The 18400-nt window shown below is 56.5% G+C and overlaps 1 protein-coding gene across 1 annotated transcript; it reads right to left on the bottom strand.

The window, feature by feature from the left end:
• Positions 1-462: 462 nt before the first annotated feature.
• On the bottom strand, positions 463-5453 carry LOC104264065 (cytochrome P450 2C5). Its single transcript, XM_059828021.1, has 9 exons — positions 5277-5453; positions 4582-4744; positions 4058-4207; positions 3130-3290; positions 2780-2956; positions 2534-2675; positions 1915-2102; positions 1079-1220; positions 463-894 (listed from the first exon to the last, which is right to left on the bottom strand). Exons 1-9 carry the CDS (start codon positions 5451-5453, stop codon positions 701-703), a joined length of 1494 nt encoding a protein of 497 aa, XP_059684004.1. The 3' UTR covers positions 463-700.
• Positions 5454-18400: the final 12947 nt, after the last annotated feature.

Here is an 18400-nt window from a genome sequence, read left to right as displayed (position 1 = left end):
AGCATGGCACCCCTCTCCTGTAGCACGTTTCCCCCCGCGCATCATTTTTTAACATTTTGATGGCCTAAAGGTTCTTCACAAGGGTTTCATCCCTGTGCAGTGGGATGCGGGGAAGGGCGCAAGTGCCATTTGCAGTGTCGCAGGCTTTGTGTAGTGCTGGAGGGTACGGGGAGGGGGCAAAGCAGGGAAGCAGAAGTATTGGGTGCTTGTCACCTTGGTTGTTGTGGCTGGCTTACACACCACCTGTGAAGGGCAGGGAAGCCTGAGCATCACCGCCCCTATGTCAGGAGGCACCGAGTGTCCTTATAAACACCAGCATCCAGTTACGATGGTTATTTTTATTGCAGAAGCACTCTTAATCTCTCACCAAAATGAGGGAGCGCCCAGCTCAGCCCAGGGAGCCACAGGCAGCCCTGCCGCAAGGAGCTAGAGGCTCAGTGAGAGCCGATAGGTACAGGAGGAGGAAAACCAGTGCTGTCTACCTCACGTTACTGGGATGTGGAAGGGAAGGGTTGGGAGCCAGGATGCCCGTGGAGCTGGTGGCAGGGATGCCTGGCAGTTCTCTGAGGAGAAGCTCAAAGCTGAAAGCGACCCTCCTGCTTGGTGGCTGCTGCTGTAGCATTCATAGATGCACGGCTTGCGCTGATTTCAGAAGTGAAGGCAGCTGGAATATCCCTTCCTTCCCCCCGCTGCTCTCTGCTTAAGAGGACACCGGCCGCCGAAGAGCGAAGAACTTGCCCGGTATTGCCCTCCTCTCTATCTCAAGCCACAGGGAGAATAAATCCATCTCCTCATACTTGATGGCGAGCTGGAAGGTGAAGCTCTGCAGCAGCGTGGTGAGGAAAAGGAAGAGCTCCATGCGGGCCAGCGCCTCTCCTGGGCACATCCGCTTCCCTGGGGGCACAGAAAAGCGAGGGTCAGCACCGGGCTGATGGCCTCATCCAGTGTTTGGGGGGGAAAAGGGCACAAAAAGATAGCGAGAAGGCTCATATGGAGGGTATAACGTTGGTGCCAACCGATATTCGTGCCACTGCAGGCAGGGTGCCAGCAAAGGCGGTGTGCAGGGCTGAGTACTGACCTGCCGAGAAAGGCATGAAGGCTTCGCGCTTCCTGAACTCGCCCTTCTCATCCAAGAAGTGGCCTGGGTTGACCTCTTTGGGCTTCTCCCACTGGGTTGGATCCGTATGCACAGAAGTAAATACCGAAATAACAGCTGTGCCCTGTGGGAGAGGGGTGGGGCAGGGGAGCAAGGAGGGACTTCAGTACCAGGACACAGGGCTCTGCTGAGATGGATTAGCAAGTGCGGAGCATCTGGGGGGATGGCTGGGTGCACACCCCGATGCCCACCAAGATGCCTGTGGAGAGGCAGCCCGGAGCGATGGCTCTGTGCCCGGCAGAGACAACAAACATGGGGCTGTGCTGTCCCCACGGTCCTGCTGGTCTCTGTGCAGCTCATGAGACAGAAATTTTTGGGTTATTCCCATTGATTTATGTTAAAACCCCTCTCACTGCACGAAGTCCAAAGGAGGGAGGTGTTCCTTCAAGGTGGGTGCTGTACAAAATGCTTGCAGTCAAATCCAGATCGGGGATCTGCTGAGGAGGTGGGGGCTGGCTTGGCCCCACGCCGGGGTGAGCTGAAGCTCCCAGCCCCAGCAACCCCGCACATCTCTCTGGTGCCGAGAGGTGTTTTCCAGGACAGGCAGGCAGCACAGGTGTGTGGGCAGAACTGGCAGCAGCGTTCACCTCCCTCTATTCCGCTAAAAGGTTATCGCAATCTCCCCCCACCGAGGATTGGGAAAGACCTGGGACCTTCAGGAGTGAGCAAACAGTCCAAGGGCAAAGGCGAATCTCATTCAAGCCCCCCTGCCACCCCTCCCCTCGGGGACACAGAGAGTCCAGGGTCGTGACATCTACCTTGGGGATGGTGTGGCCCCTGAACACGACGTCCTGTGTCGTCATCCGCGGGAAGTTCTCGATGCGGGTCTTCTGGAAGCGCTGCAGCTCGTGGATCACCGCGTTGGTGTACGGCATCCTCAGCCTGTCCTCCGTGCTGGGAGCACGGCCGGCACCCACCACCTCATCAATCTCCTCTTGGACCTTGGCTAGGGAAAAGGCAGACACGGAGCTGTGGTGCTTCCTGTGCAGAGCCACCCCTGTGATTTCTCACTGCCCTCCATGGGCACCTATCCTAGAGCCAAAGGACGACCTAGCAGAGAAGGAGTAACCCCTCGTAGAGACCAGAAATAGGGTCACTGTCCACATACCTCCCCAGATCAGGCAGGTTCAAGGCATCTCTTATGGGCCAGTCCGGGGCCATCTGCACAGGCAGGGATGGGGAGAAGGGAGCAGGTACCCAGATCCCTCTGGCCCGTGTGTTTCTGTGTCTGATGGCTCTCACCCTTGGATGACCCATGCAGGACGATTCTGGTCTCCCCCCAAATGGGACCTTCCAGGGCTAGGACTCTCTGTCTGCACCTTTGCTGCACCGTGACCTCCTCAGGTACAGGGAGCAGTCGCATTTTGCTGCCCTTACCTTGAATATGGGGGTATTTTGCCAGGACCAAGAGGAAGAAGACCAGGGCATTGCTAGTGGTCACTGTCCCAGCACCGAAGAGGTCGAATACTGACATGACCAAGTCTTCATTGCTGTACATGTTCTCCGGGCTGCTCTTCTCCTGCAAGGATGCAGTGGGGAGGGGGTTCAGGATCATCTGTGTGATTTTCCAGGCTGCAGCCAGGTCTGGAGGGCAGCCCTTGCCCCGCTTTGCACCACCTCTACCTTCTCTGCTTTCATAAGGAAACAGTCGATGTAGTCCCGGGGGCAGTTGGGATCCAGCGTCAGCTTGTGAAACTCGACTCTTTCTCGGATGTAGTCCTTCAGCTTCTCGCACTCAGCCAGGACTTTCCTATGTGGCCCCGGGAGGTGGTGCATGATGTTGGGGAAGGTGTTGTAGACCTGCGGATGGAGGAGGCACAGGAGGACTCAGGTGCCTGGATGGAGCCTCCTGCACCTTCCCTCAAAGCCATGCTGTCCCATCAAAGCTAAGGAGTGACCCAAAGCCGAGGAGCATCCCTCAACCACCCGAGCGCATCAGACATGAGGGTGCTGAACACAGCAAGGATGCCTACCATGGCGATGGGAGAGATGAAGAAGCTGATGTAATTCCCGATGGTGTTCAGTAGCTCCAGAAAGGCCGTGTCGCTGTAGCTGTAACGGCTCCCAAAGACAACGGAGCAGATCACGTTGGCAGCTGCATATCTGAACATCATCATTGGCTCGAAGGCATTTCCTGCAGCCACAGAAGAGGCAAGAAAGTCAACAGTTATTTATCTGCTTCAACACAGAAAACAACCTTCCTCCCCCTTCCTTTGAGCTCTGAGCCCTGGTTGAATCCGCCAGGTCTAACAGCCGAAGCAAAAAGCCCTCCTGAGCTGTGGGCTAAATCTACCTCCCTGCTCCTAAACCCCTCCCCAGTGCTTGGGACTGAGGAAAGCAGAGGCACCTCCAGGTGCCTTGGGCTCCTGCTGATGTGCCCTGGGCATTTGGGAGGCTGCAGAGCATCTCTCTGGGGTGACCAGCCCCTTGCCAGCACCACACATCGGAGGCAGAGGGGCCAGTGTACGCCTGAGCTTCCATCTCCTCTTATATTCAGGAAGCCCCAGAAGAGGTGGTGGCACTGGCAGCAGCTCAGTTTTGTTGGAGAGGACATCATCCTGATAACCCCCCTGTTGCCAGGGCAGTATCTTATTTGTGCATTCTCAATGCCATGCAGTTCAGTTTCCTATTTCTGTTCTCTTGGCATGAAATGTTCCTCGGTGGTCCCCCACCCTGTGCACCAGTCCAGGAGCAGGATCTTCCACCCTGGCCTTTAAGCCATGACCGTACCACATCCCTTCTGCCCTCTCTGGGTGGGATGGGGCTGGGTCTAAGCCCTCTTTCTACAAGGATCATCCACACCACCCATTGCAAAAAGCTCCAGAAACCACACATGTCCCATGAGGCTGTTGCGTGTCCCCCACCTGCCCCGGGGACCGGGGTGGGCAGGACCCACGTCACCTTTGAGTTTTGTCAGCAGTTCCACCAGGTGCTGGGCCTCATCCTGCACCCGCTGCGACATAGAGCTCTTCCCCATCCCGAAGTCCCGCAGAGTGCTGAGCGTGAACCTCCGCAGCTCCCGCCACTTCTCCTCCTTGTTGGAGACAAAACCTGGAGGGGGGCAGTGGAGACCAGTCACCTGCCCGCCCCACCGCTCCTCCCCGGGAATGGGGGACCCTGCTCTGAGCCCAGCTGAGGAGCAATAGGGCACTGGGCCAGAAGACAACCCTGGTGTGTGCACAGTGTCCTTGAAAGGCTGAGGGTCTTTACAGAAACTCAGAACAAAGCTGGAACTGGCTAATTGGAATTAATGTTGTCCTCAGACAAGAGGTGTAATAGATGGAGGGACTTGCAGAGTGGGAAACGAGTATTTGAGGTCTTGGGTGTTGAGTCCTTCACTAGACTTGAGCATGGCCAGCTGCAGTCAGGGACTCTCTGCTCACCCAAAGAGCGATAAAGTGCCTAGAAGAAATCCAGACACCTACCGTAGTCTTTCGATAGCTGCAGCAGGAGGGGTATTTCAGGTCTTCCTCCAAACTCCTCGGAGTGGCCCAGCAGAGCATCCTTCACCACCTCGTACCCGCAGAGCACCACCACTGGCTTCAGCCCCAGCCAGACAGTGAAGATGGGGCCGTACGTGCTGCTGAGCTGAGGGGGGACGGGAAGGCTGCAGTGAAGGAGGATCCCGTACCCCAGCCATTCGTTTAATTTTAAATTAGGTCTTGTGGTCACAATGCTGGCTAATGCACAAGGAGGGAGGGGAAGCGCCTCCCTCGAAGCCGGTGTCCTCACCCCACTCCCACCCCAGCCCTGTCCCTGTGGGGCTTCTGCTCCCACTGCCACCTTGGGGGTTCAAAGTATCATCTCCAGGAAGCAGCTCTGGATGGTGGCAGTGCCGCAGCCTGGAGCGGGATTAGTGTCAGCACCATGGGTCCCTTACAGAAGGAGGAAGACTTCAATAACAGTACTGCTTATGCTCCCAGTAGTAGGGATTTAGGCAATTCTAGCAGAGCAAGAGAAGGGGGAGGGAAAAAGAAAGGTGGGAAAAAGAGAAAAGAAAGGTGGGAAAAGAGTCACCTGTACAATTCCCCTTTTATTTTGGCACGGGATGTTCCCGCTTTCTCTCCTGCTGCCCTGCCGGGGCTGGCAGTGGGTCTGCCACCACCAGCTCCTCTCTTACCTTCTCATGGGTCCTGTAGAGGGGCAGGACGTCCTTTTGGCATAGGTTGCCCAGAATGGGCCACGGGGCCGGACCCGGAGGCAGCCGGCTTCTCTTCTTATCTCTTCTCCAGACCAGGAACCACACGATGGAGAGGAGGAGGAGGGCAATGAGCACCCCGGCTGATCCATCATCCATCTTCGCCCGTGCTGCCGAGCAGGGAAAAAAATCAAGAAATTCCCTCTCCAGGGAGAAAATCACAACTGAGCAGCGAGCAGAGGGGAGCCGAAACCTGCTGCCTCTGCCCTTCCTTGCGCTCTATATAGGCACAGCCCTTCCCACATCCCCGGGGTCATCTGCACGTCCCCCCACTGCTCCCCGGGCGGTCAGTGACACGGAAATGCTGTTTTTTCTCAGCCAAGCAGATACCTGGCCCCACCGTGTTGTAACACAGGTCTCAAAGAGCTGACATGGGGTGCTGGAAGCATTGCAAAACCCCGTAGGCGTGCTGGGGGAGATAGCGGCTCTCCCCTCCCCACGTTGCTGAGTCACTTTTTTTTTGCTGGGTGCTCCCTTTCGGTGGCATGTGAGGGAAGAAGCTGCCTTTGGCAAAACCTCACATGTCACCGCCAGGTCATTGCTCATCTTGTCGCTGCCTTGCTTACCAGTGCAGTGACCCAGGAGGGGACGTTCTTGTAAACAGAAACCGAGGGAGCCTGGGAGTGGGGCACAGCGGGGCTGGTCAGGTACCTGTTGGGTGACAATTTTCCATCAAACTCCTTTCTGATGGAAAATGGGTCAGCCCTGGGAAAAACAACAATTTTTTTCTGAAAGATTTTGGGATTCCACTTGGGTTTTGGAAGAATGTCAACCCAAGGTGTTGCAGTTGTTGCAGGCGTGGGGTTAATTCTTCCCTGGGCTCCTCTGGCCTTTTTGGGGCTCCTCCAATGCTTTTGAGCATCTTGTTCTGAACACCAGCACATCTGGCTGCATGCGAGCACATCTGGCACTGGCCCAGCCACCACACCTCTGGTTGAGAGCGCTCGCAGCCCTTGGCTCAGCAAGCTGGTCACAAGCCGGTTCCCAGCAAAGGATGCGATTTCTCCTGGAGGAGAGGGCTGGAGGAAAAGAGGGAGGAGGTATGATTTCATGCTAGTCTCTGCAGTGGAAGGAGACCCTCAGCAGAGGGCATTAAATGGCATTTGCTGAGAGGAGCCTGAATTACAATGCTCACCCAGACCAGAGCATCTCCCGGCATCCAGCCGCAGGATGAATGGTTGGGAGCCAGGACTGCGTTTGGGCAGGGCTGATAGAAACAGCCAGGACCTCCGCACTTGCACCCTTTTGTGGCCACATAGCGGGGCAGTTCGCAGGTGTCGGGCCAGGGACTCGTCCCAGCCGGGCTCTGGGGGATGCTGTCCCGTGGCCACAGTGTGATTCTTTACACATACGCACCAAATCACTCTCAAATCACCAAAAAGCGACTGGCAATGAAGCTCCTGCAGCCCTGGGACTGCTGTGTTTCAATATTTTGATTTTTTTCCCCCTGCCCCATGCTGCTGGGGGCCGGAGGGGGCTGCTGCCTCCCCCAGCACTGCAAACGCACTCAGCAAAAGGGGTTTTGGGGACAGAGGGTTGTGGCAGCCGGATGGGCAGCCCCACAGCGGTGCCAGGAGCCCCATAGATTAGACCAACTGGGGCTGAGGCCAGGAGGTTACTGTGACTCACTTGTTTACCCCGTCCCATCCCGTCCGTTCCCTGCTCTTCCCATGAATTGCCCTGAATTCTTGGCTTGGGTGCCTGCAAGTGGGGAACTTTGCTCGGGGAGGTTATATAGTGACTGGGATTTTGGCAGGGGGGTGAACAGCCTCTCGGTGACTGACACGGTTTTTTCCATGGCAGCCAAACAATACAAAGGAATTAGTTGAACAACAGGAAAAGAAACAGCCGTGGGGATTAATTTGAGCTGCAAAGTTTAAATCCGATGGAAAATTCCCTCTTTTGCAGGCGAGCTCAGGCAGAGCCCGTGGCTGCCTGCATGGACACCGATAGCATTTCAGCACAGCACTCATTGCTATAGCAGGTTTTTTGAAAGGTGAGTGTCTCTAATGCAACCAAAAACATTATTATATCACATGTTATTAAAGAAATAGAGAAAACAAACAAATCACCCTGGCATTTGTGAGTCCAGGTCACCAGACAAGAAGTTAAACAAGAAATAACTCCCAGGGATGATGAAACTTTGCATTTGTCCTCTTGAACTGCTTGATGAAACTTTGCTTTAAGTTTCTTTTTATAATCTATAGAATAAATAAAACCACAAGACCCAAAATGTAGTGTCCGTAGCTGTCAAGTGTGCAGAAAAAAAAGGGAAAGGTAGAAGTTGTAGACTAAATTTTTAGCAGCTGAATGCTACTTTGCCTGAAGACAGCTCAGGAGGGAGGAGCACAGATGGGCTTTGGTGCAGCCGCTTCGGCACTTTGCGGAGCTGGGACATAAAGTGAGCCCAAACCGCTTCATATGGTCTCAAAACCATTGGTACTTTGTCCATCTTTCTGCTGGTTTTCTTATAAGGGCTTCTGGAGAGCAGGGGTCTGTAGAGAGCAGGCTGCTGCCAGGGTTTGGGATCCCTTCAGGAGCAGTTGGTGAGACCTTTCTGCCCCAAAAACCAAAACAGCAGGGAAGGGTCAGCTAAAAACCCACATAGAAGGACCCATGTGGCATGAACAAAAAAAGGGAGAAAATTTTGTCTTCTAAAAAAATTAAAAATCCATTTAGAGATTGCCATGGATTTTTGGATTTTAATTCAAAGTCATGTTTTGGGACTAAACTTACACAGAAATAGCATGTAAAATCAATTGGGGAGCAGAGCAGCCCATGCCTGCCCTGCATGGTCTGGATGCTCCCAGGGCACAGGGGGGACATCTGGTCCTGGCCATGCCCGGTCCCGGTGCCAGGATGGAGCCCAGCTCCTTCCTGCCACGCTGCGGCTCTGCAAGGGTTGGGGAAAAGCGTTGCTCAATTAAATGATCATGTTGCTGGATCAGACCCAGAATGTATCAGAGGGGTAGATTCAAGGAGTTAGAAGAAATGATGCTCGTGGGGTATTTTTCAGTGTAGATGTGTGTTTGGAAAAGCTGCGAGGCAAACACGGCAGCACAGAAGTGAGAGAAGATGACTCCGGTTAAATAAAGAAGTCAATAAACTGTCTGGGTTATTAGATCTAGGCAGATCTGCTGGAGGAAATCATAACGGTTGTTCCTGTCTCTCAGGTAGCGCTCCTCTGCAGTCGGTGTCAAAAAACCTTGGCAAGGATCAGGACACGTCCCACGTCATGGGGAGGAGGATGGGGAGCAGAGCTGCGGCACAGCACAGCCGGGAATAGGGTCAGATGGGGGGGCTCGCAGCTGCAGAAACACCGAGTTGCCGAGGCTGAAGGCACCTCTGGAGGTCATCTCCTCCAGCCTCCTCGTCCAAGAGGACCAGCGGGAAGAGGCTGCTCCAGGTCATGTCCAGTTGGGCTTTGAGTATCTCCAAGGATGGAGACTCCACAACCTCTCTGAGGAACCTCTTCTCGTGTTCGACCACCCTCACAGTAAAATAGTATTTTCTTATGTGTAAGGAGAATTTCCTATATTTCAATTTGTGCCTATTGTCTCTTGTCACTTGGCACCTTGGAGAAGAGTCTGGCCCTGTCTCCTTTACATCTCTCCATCAAGCATTTATCCACGCGGATAAGATCTCCTTGAGCCATCTCCTCTCCAGGCTGAACCATCCCAGCTGTCTCAGCCTCTCCTCATCAGAGAGATGCTCCAGGCCCCTAGTCTTTGCTGAACATGCTCCAGCGTATCCACACCTCTCTCCTACTGGAGAGCCCAGTGTGGGACACGACACCCAGATGTGTCTCACCAGTGCTGAGCAGAGGGGCAGGATCTGCCCCTCGACCTGCTGGCGATGCTCTGCCTGATGCAGCTCAGGAGGCTGGTGGCTGCCTTTGCTGTGAGAAAGCTTCTTTGCTCGGTCTCCCCCAGGACCCCCAGGGCCATCTCTGCCGAGCCGCTTTCCAGCTGGGTGGCCCCAGCATGTCCTGGTGCCTGGGGCTGCTCCTCCCCAGGGGCAGGACTTGGCACCTCTCCTCGCTGAACTTCCCGAGGTCTCTCTCGGCCCATTTCTCCAGCCTGTCCCGGTCCCTCTGGATGGCAGCACGACTCTGGTGCATCAGCCACTCCTCCCAGTGCGGTGTCATCTGCCAACTTGCTGAGGGTGCATCCTGCCCCATCATCCACATCATTAATGAAGATGTCAAACAACAGTTCTGGAGACTTCTGCTGCACAGGCTTTCCAACACAGCCTTCGTGGCAGCACCGGTGCGTAGCTTTTACGCCCTGCGAGGCTTCAGCCTGGGCTTTGCGAAGCCCACCCTACCTCCACGCCCTTCTCCTTGCACCCTTCACATTGAAGCCGTGTTTCAAGTCTGATGCCCAGATCCCCCCTGGGGTACGAAGCAAAGCTATGCCTGCGTGTTCCCCTGATCTTGTGTTTTGCTTCAGCTCTGCTGGCTTAGAGTAAGCTGTTACACTTACGCTAAGGCAATTAATATTATCCTAATGCAATTTTCCCCCATCAGCAGCCCAAAGCCTCTGGAGGTGCTCTGCTTACCCCGGGGTCCGGACCACACAGAACAAAGGATGTGTAAAAATAGCTGCAAACCATTTTAATCTCTCCCCCTTTCCCCTCTGCTATGGTGAGACAGCCCCGGCAGGCGCTCGCTGCGTAGCCCAGGACAGCTAATGACTAAGCTGGGAGTATTTTTGGTTGCTCTTAATAATGCAGCAGTACTCACTGCATCGGAGTCTGGCCGTAATTATAGGGCAAGTGTCATTTGTCGTTGCTGTCATCTCCTCTCACTGGGAGGTAGCTCCACGGCAGCGTGATGCTAAAGCCCCTTTCACGCTCCTGGGGGGTGTTTCTGGGGTTTGTTATAGGATGCCTCAAGAAAATCCAGTTTTACACCACTGACCAACCCAGACCTACACCAGCGTGTGGGAGAGGCACGGTTTGATTTGTCTCAGTAATAAAAACGTGTTTTGTCTGGTCCCAGGGCTTTCTCCGGTGTGAGGCAGGCAAAGTGGTGGAGCAGGTCCTCTTCGCCCACTCACCGTCCTCCTGCTGTCAGTCACAGAATCACAGGATCATTAAGGTTGGAAAAGACCTGTAAGATCATCAGGTCCAACCACCATAGTCCTCGCCTGCGTGTCTCAGCTGACGTCCTCGGCTGAGCCGCCCGCCATGGGGTTGGAGATGGATAGCATCAGCGTGTTGTGATCTTAGCTCCTGGTAACAGCCCTGCCAGCACGGGCACTGAGCAGGGCTCGGAGCTGTGAGATACCTGCGGGCCCAACCCTGCACCCTTTGAGGCTTCAGCACTGAGGAGCATCGGGCCCTTCCTTCATCCATCTACACGTCACAGTTAAGCCAAGCAGGCGGCTAGGTATGGTTTTCCATGGCTTGCTCATCCCGTGAGGAGGACGAGGCTTTCTCTAGTACCAGCGCGTGTCTTCTGGTCCTAATGTCCGTGAAACATCCCAGAGGTCTCTGGGAGCCCTGCGGGATGCCGGGGACGGGTCCGGCTGCAAGTGGGAGAGGCAGGCGGGTAGTCCTGCCTCCCGTCTTGCCAAGTAGGAAGACATAATTCAAGCAGGAAGATGAAGCAATTCCCATTTGCATTCAACGAATGTCATCATCAGCTTGCTTCTAGTCTACCACGGTTTTAGTTTTAATAGAGTGACAACAGCGGGGGGTCTGTACAGCGGTGGCAAAGGAGAGCAGAGCACGATCACGGAGTTGGGAACAGCCGTGGAAAGGGCGACGGTTAATCAGGGACTGCCAGCCTTCATTGTGATTCCTTCAGTGGTCAGAAAAAAAAGAGAGACAGACATTTTGCCCATTAATCAGAGCTTGCACAGAAGGCAAATGAAGGTAGGCTGTGTTTGAAGATCAATCCCGCTCCAAAGCGATGCACATCAAGGGCGGGCATGCCCTGAAGGTCACTCAGCCCGGGAGAGCCAGGCGTGAAGACAGCCCAAATATCTATTAACACTTGGCCGGAGACACGTGCTGACAGAGCGTGGTCCTGGTCTGCGGGTGCACGTACGCCCCTGCCGCCGCATTGTAAATCAAATAAGCCGGATGAATCACCAACGGGTGGAAATCCATCGCCACCGTGGGAAACGGTCTCAAGCACCGCGTTTGTGATTGAACTGAAAAATGGGATTAGACTTTCCTATAACGTTTTAATTTTTAATCTTCCCCCCACTTCCCCACGCCGCCTGTCCGATGTGTGCTGGTCGCGGCCGGGCACGAGGAGCGAGGGGCGGCTGTGGTGGATGTACAGCTGCACCAGGCGCTTCCCGTACGGCCTCCACTTGCTTAATTACACAGCGTTAATCTCTCCCTGTAATTCCCTGGAGAGCAAGGCTGGCTGTGGCAGAGAGGATCAGTTTGTGCTCCTTGTACTGGCTCTGGATTACGGACAAAAGGTGCAATTCTGTGCTCCAAATCACTCCAGAAATGGGGCCCACTGCTCTCCCTGCGCTCCTAATGGAACCAGTTGCACTGGTCCCGCTCCCAGTCCTCACTAAACACGGCTCTATTTTTAAACAAGATGATGCAGCTTTCCAGGGTGGGTTGCCTTACGGGTTGCCAATGAGAACGTGCCAGGAGCCCAAGTACCATCCAGAAATGTTTGGAGAGAGCAAATCTTGTGCAATGCACATGGAAAATTAGGTGAGCCTTACCATGCTCCCATTTTCCCTGTTAGTGAAATGGGCGTCCCAGCGGGGACGTTAGTGAGTTGTTATGAAAATCATTTAAAGCATGTAAAATACATGGGATTTCTTAGAACAGCTGCACTGCCCCGAAACCTTCCCGTCCTGCTGTTCACCGTTCCTGTAATAATTATGGAGAGGAGAAAAAAATCCCCCTCCCTTCTCCTCTGCCACCTTGCAAACACACCACGTCCTTATCCAGGGCACACCGTTCCTTCGCTCTGTGCGTGTGTGTATTTACCACATCTATAAACCTCATTAAAATATGTTCATTCCAAGAAAGGGTAAAAATAGCACTTGCACTCGATGCGGCTGAGTGCGATGCTTACACCCTCCCGAGCACGTCTGGGAGAGATGCGCTGGGCTGGTGACCTGGCACCGGCACCGTGTCCCTGCAGATGGGATGACACGCTCCCTGGGGACAGGGAGCACCTCCGCCGGAGACTTCCTGGCTGGAAGCGCAAAAACCTTCCTCTGTGTTTCTGTAATAGATAACAGGTCCTGGGTTTTGGGCTCGGGGCTCCCCGCCCCTTCCCTCCGGCCGGGGAGGGCAGAGTGGGGCTCGGCGTGCCCCACGCACCCATACAACTGACCCATACGGCTTTGGGTTGGGGACAAGGGGCTCTGGCCACGTCTGTAAGTTGGCCAGGTCCTCTCTCCCAGGGGATTTAACCCCTGGCATATGTGTCACTGCCGGCCACAGGCGAGGCAGGGAGGGATTCCTGCAGAGTGGAAGCAGGAGGGAGCCGGGATCCAGACCCTCCGCAGGAGCCACCAGCACAGCCACGAGCAGCAGCATCACTCATTACCCATCCAAAATGGGGCAGCTCCGGTGCCATATGTGACGCGGCGGGACAGGCGCCGCAGAGCCAGGTAAGCAGATGGCAGGTGGAGCAGAGCTGCCCGTCCCCAGCCGAGTGGCTTCGGGGGCACGGCGGCGTGCCAGACGGCAGCAGCCAAATCCAAGCAGGCGTGGGGAGGAGAGGGCTGCGGCACAGTCGGCATTGCAGCAAAGCCCTGCTGCTTGGGAACGTGCTCCTTTGTTGCTTCTTGGGGCCTGAATGATTATTTACACTTGCATGGGAATAAACCAGAGAGCGGAGAGTCCGGTGCCTCCTGGTTTTTTTGGGGAATGGTGTCCTGCGGAGGATGAAGGCTTGTGCTCCAGCAAAGCTCAGGCACAGGGATTTGGTGGTGGTTGTAGGACAGTGGGGGCCAGCCAGGTTTGGCCAGGCTCGCCCGCAGCAGGCGGGTGCCCGCTAACCCAATGACAAGGGATGGAACCTTCCTGCGAGCTCTCCGGCCACTTCCCCCGCTCCCCACCTCCCTTTCCTCCTGTTTTCCTGCTGCGGGGATTGCACAGGCACCGCTTCCATCACGCCCTTCATTATCTCTGCCTCCTGGAACAGAAAACAGGGAAATATGATTAAAGCCCTTTCACAGGGGAACATATCAGCCTGCGGAAAGGACATTAGCTTCATCGCTGCTGGGAGAGAGCATCCCTGGTGCTCACAGGCTGTTGTCAACACAGTGGGTGCTATTGCTCTTCATACATTGACACCACGTAGCCCAAGCACAGCACCCACCAAAGCCCGCGAAGAAGCACGGTGGGATGTGACATTTGCTTGTGACGTGTTTCGGGAGCAGATCAGGTCACGGAGGGATGGATGTGGGTCAGGAGGAGCCTGCGCTGCACCTGCGGGTAGGGGCAACTGGGCTGGCGCCCGGTGCACGTCAGGCTGTTAACTATCATATGGTCTTCCACTAAAATGGGCTGCTTTGATGCTAATTTGCTTTGACCCATCTGGGCCGACGCTATCTCATCTTGGAGGTTCAACGGCGCCGAGACGGTGGGGGGTTGGACGGGAGGGACAGCTCAGTCACCAATGTACGAGGCAAGAGGGTTAAAGCCAGAAGCAAGCTGGGGTGGTCAGATTGACCTTATTGGCACCACTGCATCGGTGAAGACGAGAAGAATCCACCCTGACATGGTGTTTTGAAGCTGCCTTTGGGCCAGGAGAAGGTGGGAACCACCACTGTGTCCTACACGGTTTTTCCCAGGGTTGTGGCCCTGAGTTTTACCCTTCGTGCTCCAGTGCAAGGTTGTAAACCATCTCTCCAGCAATGCCTTAAAACATCACATGGTGGGAACTACAGCTCTGAACTGTGCAGCTCTCTCTACCTCTTCAAAGGAGCCGAAATTCCCTGTATCCACCCCCAGACACCCCATAAAATGTCCCCTTTTGCCATCCCACAGTAATGGTGCAATTAAGAGTGGAAAAACAGAGAGAGGAAGCGCTGAGCCTGCACCAGCTGATGCCAGGGGAGATGCCAGGAGCTCCCTGGCTGCAAACCGTCCCTGGATCCTGGGACAGGTTGTGCCCTGCGATGCACCGAAACCATCACAGCAGCACTCTCTGCCCGGGAGGAAGGGCATCCCTGGGTGCAGCCTCCCGCCCCGCTCCCGTAGCACAGTCCCAGGGGAGGACCCCACGCTGGGGCACCGTCAGAGGCTTTGGGTTGCTGCAGCGGGAGCCTCGGTCCCTCACCCCCATCCCACTGGATGGAGGTGCTCAGGAATGGCTGAGAGGAGCTGGAGCTGCTGCTGGGATTGTTCCTGGTGTGTCCCAGCCCGGCTGGGGAGCTCGGCCGCCTTCCCCTCCATCACAGCGAGCCTGTGGTACCCAATCTCAGCCGTCGCATGACGATAGCTAAATTTAGTGGCAGATGCGTGCGGAAGCTCTGGAGCATCCTCGTCACGGCGGTCCCAGGGCTCCGCAGCACAAAGACCCCCCACCAGCAGCCTAGACCCCCCACCAGCCACCTGTGAGCCCCGAAACAGGGATGTTCCCCCATCGGTCCTTCCTCTCCTGCACCGGAGGGGTCCCTCCCTGACCTGCCCAGGCACAGGGCTTGACAGACCCAAACCTCATCCCTGACGTGCTGCAAACTCCCCTGGACTGGGAGACACTGGGCTGGGGCTTCACCTCCTGGGGCCGCCCTGTGCAACCCCACAGCGGGTGCAGCGCAAGGGAAGGAGCTGTGTTGGAGGGCCGGAGAAAGCGGGGGCGCAAAATCCGGCTGGATTTGAGCACAAGCCCGGGGCTACTGTGAGCGATGCTGTTCCCACCCGTATCACTCTTGCTTTGCCACCTCCTGGCTGTCTCAGGGGGGTTTCAGTCCCTTAAGATACCCATCATCACTCCTCGGTGCTTAATATTAACTGAGAGCATCCTCGCTCTTCCCCAAACAGCTCACGGGGGATTATTATGGGTTTGCCCAGCAATGGCCTGATTTTGTAAGCCCTGTGCGTTAGAGCCCCAGTAAAACAGCCCCGGGAGCTGCCTGGTTTGAGGAGCTGGCGAGAGAGGCAGCGCAGGCAGCTGCCCAAAGGCCGGGACCAGGGAGGCACGGTGTGGTGCTGCCTGCGGGCACGGGGAGGGGGCACGAGTTTTCCAAGGAAATGGTAATGGGAGGGAAGGATGATTATTTTACAAATAATGCAAGAACCATCAGAGCCTGGGAATGTCCTCAGATGGCACCGAGCAGAGGGGGAGGAGAGGGGCTGCTGCACGGCCCCCGGCACCGCACAACTTGGGGAGCAAACAAGCGTTACCCCCAGCACAGTCCACCCAGGGCAGCTTTTGCTCTCTGTTAATGCAAAATTTCTTGGCTTTTTCTATTAGATGAGCATTGATTTATTTTTCCCCGGGTTTTCAGAGAGCTGGAAGAAGCACGGCTGAGGCTTGATCTTTTTTTTCCAGGAATTGTGCTCTGCGAGCGCTCGTCTGCCTGGCGTGTATCGGCAGCCCTCCATGCGCCCGGCAGGCAGCGTGCCCTGCCTGCACTGAGCATCGCCCTGGAGCCCGCAGGGGAAACGCTATTTCGGGGGTTTGTTTGAACTGACTGAAATAGCATCTGCCACATCCCATCGTCTTGTTTTGGGGGATGACCGACAGCATGCCTAGAAGCTCATGGGAACTGCCGACTACCAGAAAATTCCATTGGTCCTAAAAGAGTCTGTAAAAATCCCAGGAGCACCTTTCTAGCCCCATTTTGCAGATGGGAAGACTGAGGCTGAGGGCCACAGGGCTGCAATGGAGCAGATGCTTTGCAGGGTCCAACAGCGAGTGCAGGTTTCCTGACCCTGTTTTAGCGGAGTGAAACATGGACATATGGAAAAGGTCTGGGGCTTACAGGGTCTCATAGCGGAGCTCGCAGCCCGGTGCAGGCACTGCCCGAGCCCGGCTGCTGCCGTGGGAGAGAGCGGCCGCTCGCACAGCCCTGCCAACGTGGGGCCGTGTCTGCGGGCAGTGCTACCGTCCAAGAACGTCTCTGAGGGTCGGATCCAGATGCAGGATGGAGAGACTGGGAGGGGAAGGATGTGGGTGCCTTCAGAGAGCATCACTGGGGCTTTTCCTAAGCAGGTTTCACGTTGTCACAGGGATCAGTGCCTTAGATTTTTTTTCTTCCACACCAAGATGCTACAGAGCAGTTAAATCAATCAAGTGTCCTTCAAACCGGGAGCGATGCCAGCGTGGGCAGAGCAGCCCTTTCGGGGCTCAGCGCCGTGCCGCCCCTGGGCAGGCAGCTGGGGTGATGGTACGGGTGAGCATCACCCCACCTTCTCCCCTGGGGTCTGCAGAGCCTGGGTGCACAGAGCAGCCAGGCAGCGAGGTCCCCCGGCCACCCCGGCCCTGTCCCGGCTGGGACAGGCTCCTGCTGCCCTGCCCGGAGGCTGCAGGCAGGATCCTGCTCCGGCTCCTCCGGCGCTGCTCAGGGATGCGCAGTAGTGAGATGCTGTTTAAACCTGCCGCGGCCCCGAGCGCCCCAAATCCCTGGGGCTCCGGAGAGCAGAGATGGGGGATGGCAGGGGGTGGCGGGAGGATCCTGGGGGAATGTCAGGGGGATACAAGGGGGATGCTGGGGGACGCCAAGGAATGCCAGGGGATGCCGGAGGTGTGCTGGGGCCATGCCAAGGGATGCCGGGGCGATGTCAAGGGGGCGTTGGGGGAATGTTGGGGGGAGGCCAAGAGATGCCAGGGAATGCTGGGGGGATGCTGAGGGATGCTGAGGGATGCCAGGGGGTGCTGGGGGGATGCTGAGGCCATGCCAAGGGATGCTGAGGGATGCCGTGGGATGCTGGGGGAATGCTGAGGCCATGTCAAGGGATGCTGAGGGATGCTGAGGGATGCTGGGGGGATGCTGAGGCCATGCCAAGGGATGCTGAGGGATGCCAGGGGGTGCTGGGGGGATGCTGAGGCCATGCCAAGGGATGCTGAGGGATGCCAGGGGGTGCTGGGGGGATGCTGAGGCCATGTCAAGGGATGCTGAGGGATGCTGGGGGGATGCTGAGGCCATGCCAAGGGATGCTGAGGGATGCCGTGGGATGCTGGGGGAATGCTGAGGCCATGTCAAGGGATGCTGAGGGATGCTGGGGGGATGCTGAGGCCATGCCAAGGGATGCTGAGGGATGCTGGGGGGTGCTGGGGGGATGCTGAGGCCATGCCAAGGGATGCTGAGGGATGCCAGGGGGTGCTGGGGGGATGCTGAGGCCATGCCAAGGGATGCTGAGGGATGCCAGGGGGTGCTGGGGGGATGCTGAGGCCATGCCAAGGGATGCTGAGGGATGCCGTGGGATGCTGGGGGAATGCTGAGGCCATGCCAAGGGATGCTGAGGGATGCTGGGGGGTGCTGGGGGGATGCTGAGGCCATGCCAAGGGATGCTGAGGGATGCCGTGGGATGCTGGGGGAATGCTGAGGCCATGTCAAGGGATGCTGAGGGATGCTGAGGGATGCTGGGGGAATGCTGAGGCCATGCCAAGGGATGCTGAGGGATGCCAGGGGATGCTGGGGGGATGCTGAGGCCATGCCAAGGGATGCTGAGGGATGCTGGGGGGTGCTGGGGGGATGCTGAGGCCATGCCAAGGGATGCTGAGGGATGCCGTGGGATGCTGGGGGAATGCTGAGGCCATGTCAAGGGATGCTGAGGGATGCTGAGGGATGCTGGGGGGATGCTGAGGCCATGCCAAGGGATGCTGAGGGATGCCGTGGGATGCTGGGGGAATGCTGAGGCCATGTCAAGGGATGCTGAGGGATGCTGAGGGATGCTGGGGGGATGCTGAGGCCATGCCAAGGGATGCTGAGGGATGCTGGGGGGATGCTGAGGCCATGCCAAGGGATGCTGAGGGATGCCGAGGGATGCCGTGGGATGCTGGGGGAATGCTGAGGCCATGTCAAGGGATGCTGAGGGATGCCAGGGGATGCTGGGGGGATGCTGAGGCCATGCCAAGGGATGCTGAGGGATGCTGAGGAATG

This window comes from Gavia stellata, chromosome 22 (genome assembly GCF_030936135.1).
Source record: "Gavia stellata isolate bGavSte3 chromosome 22, bGavSte3.hap2, whole genome shotgun sequence".
NCBI lineage: Eukaryota > Metazoa > Chordata > Aves > Gaviiformes > Gaviidae > Gavia > Gavia stellata.
Note: the sequence above shows the minus strand (reverse complement) of the source record. Positions and strands in the feature narration are given on the sequence as shown.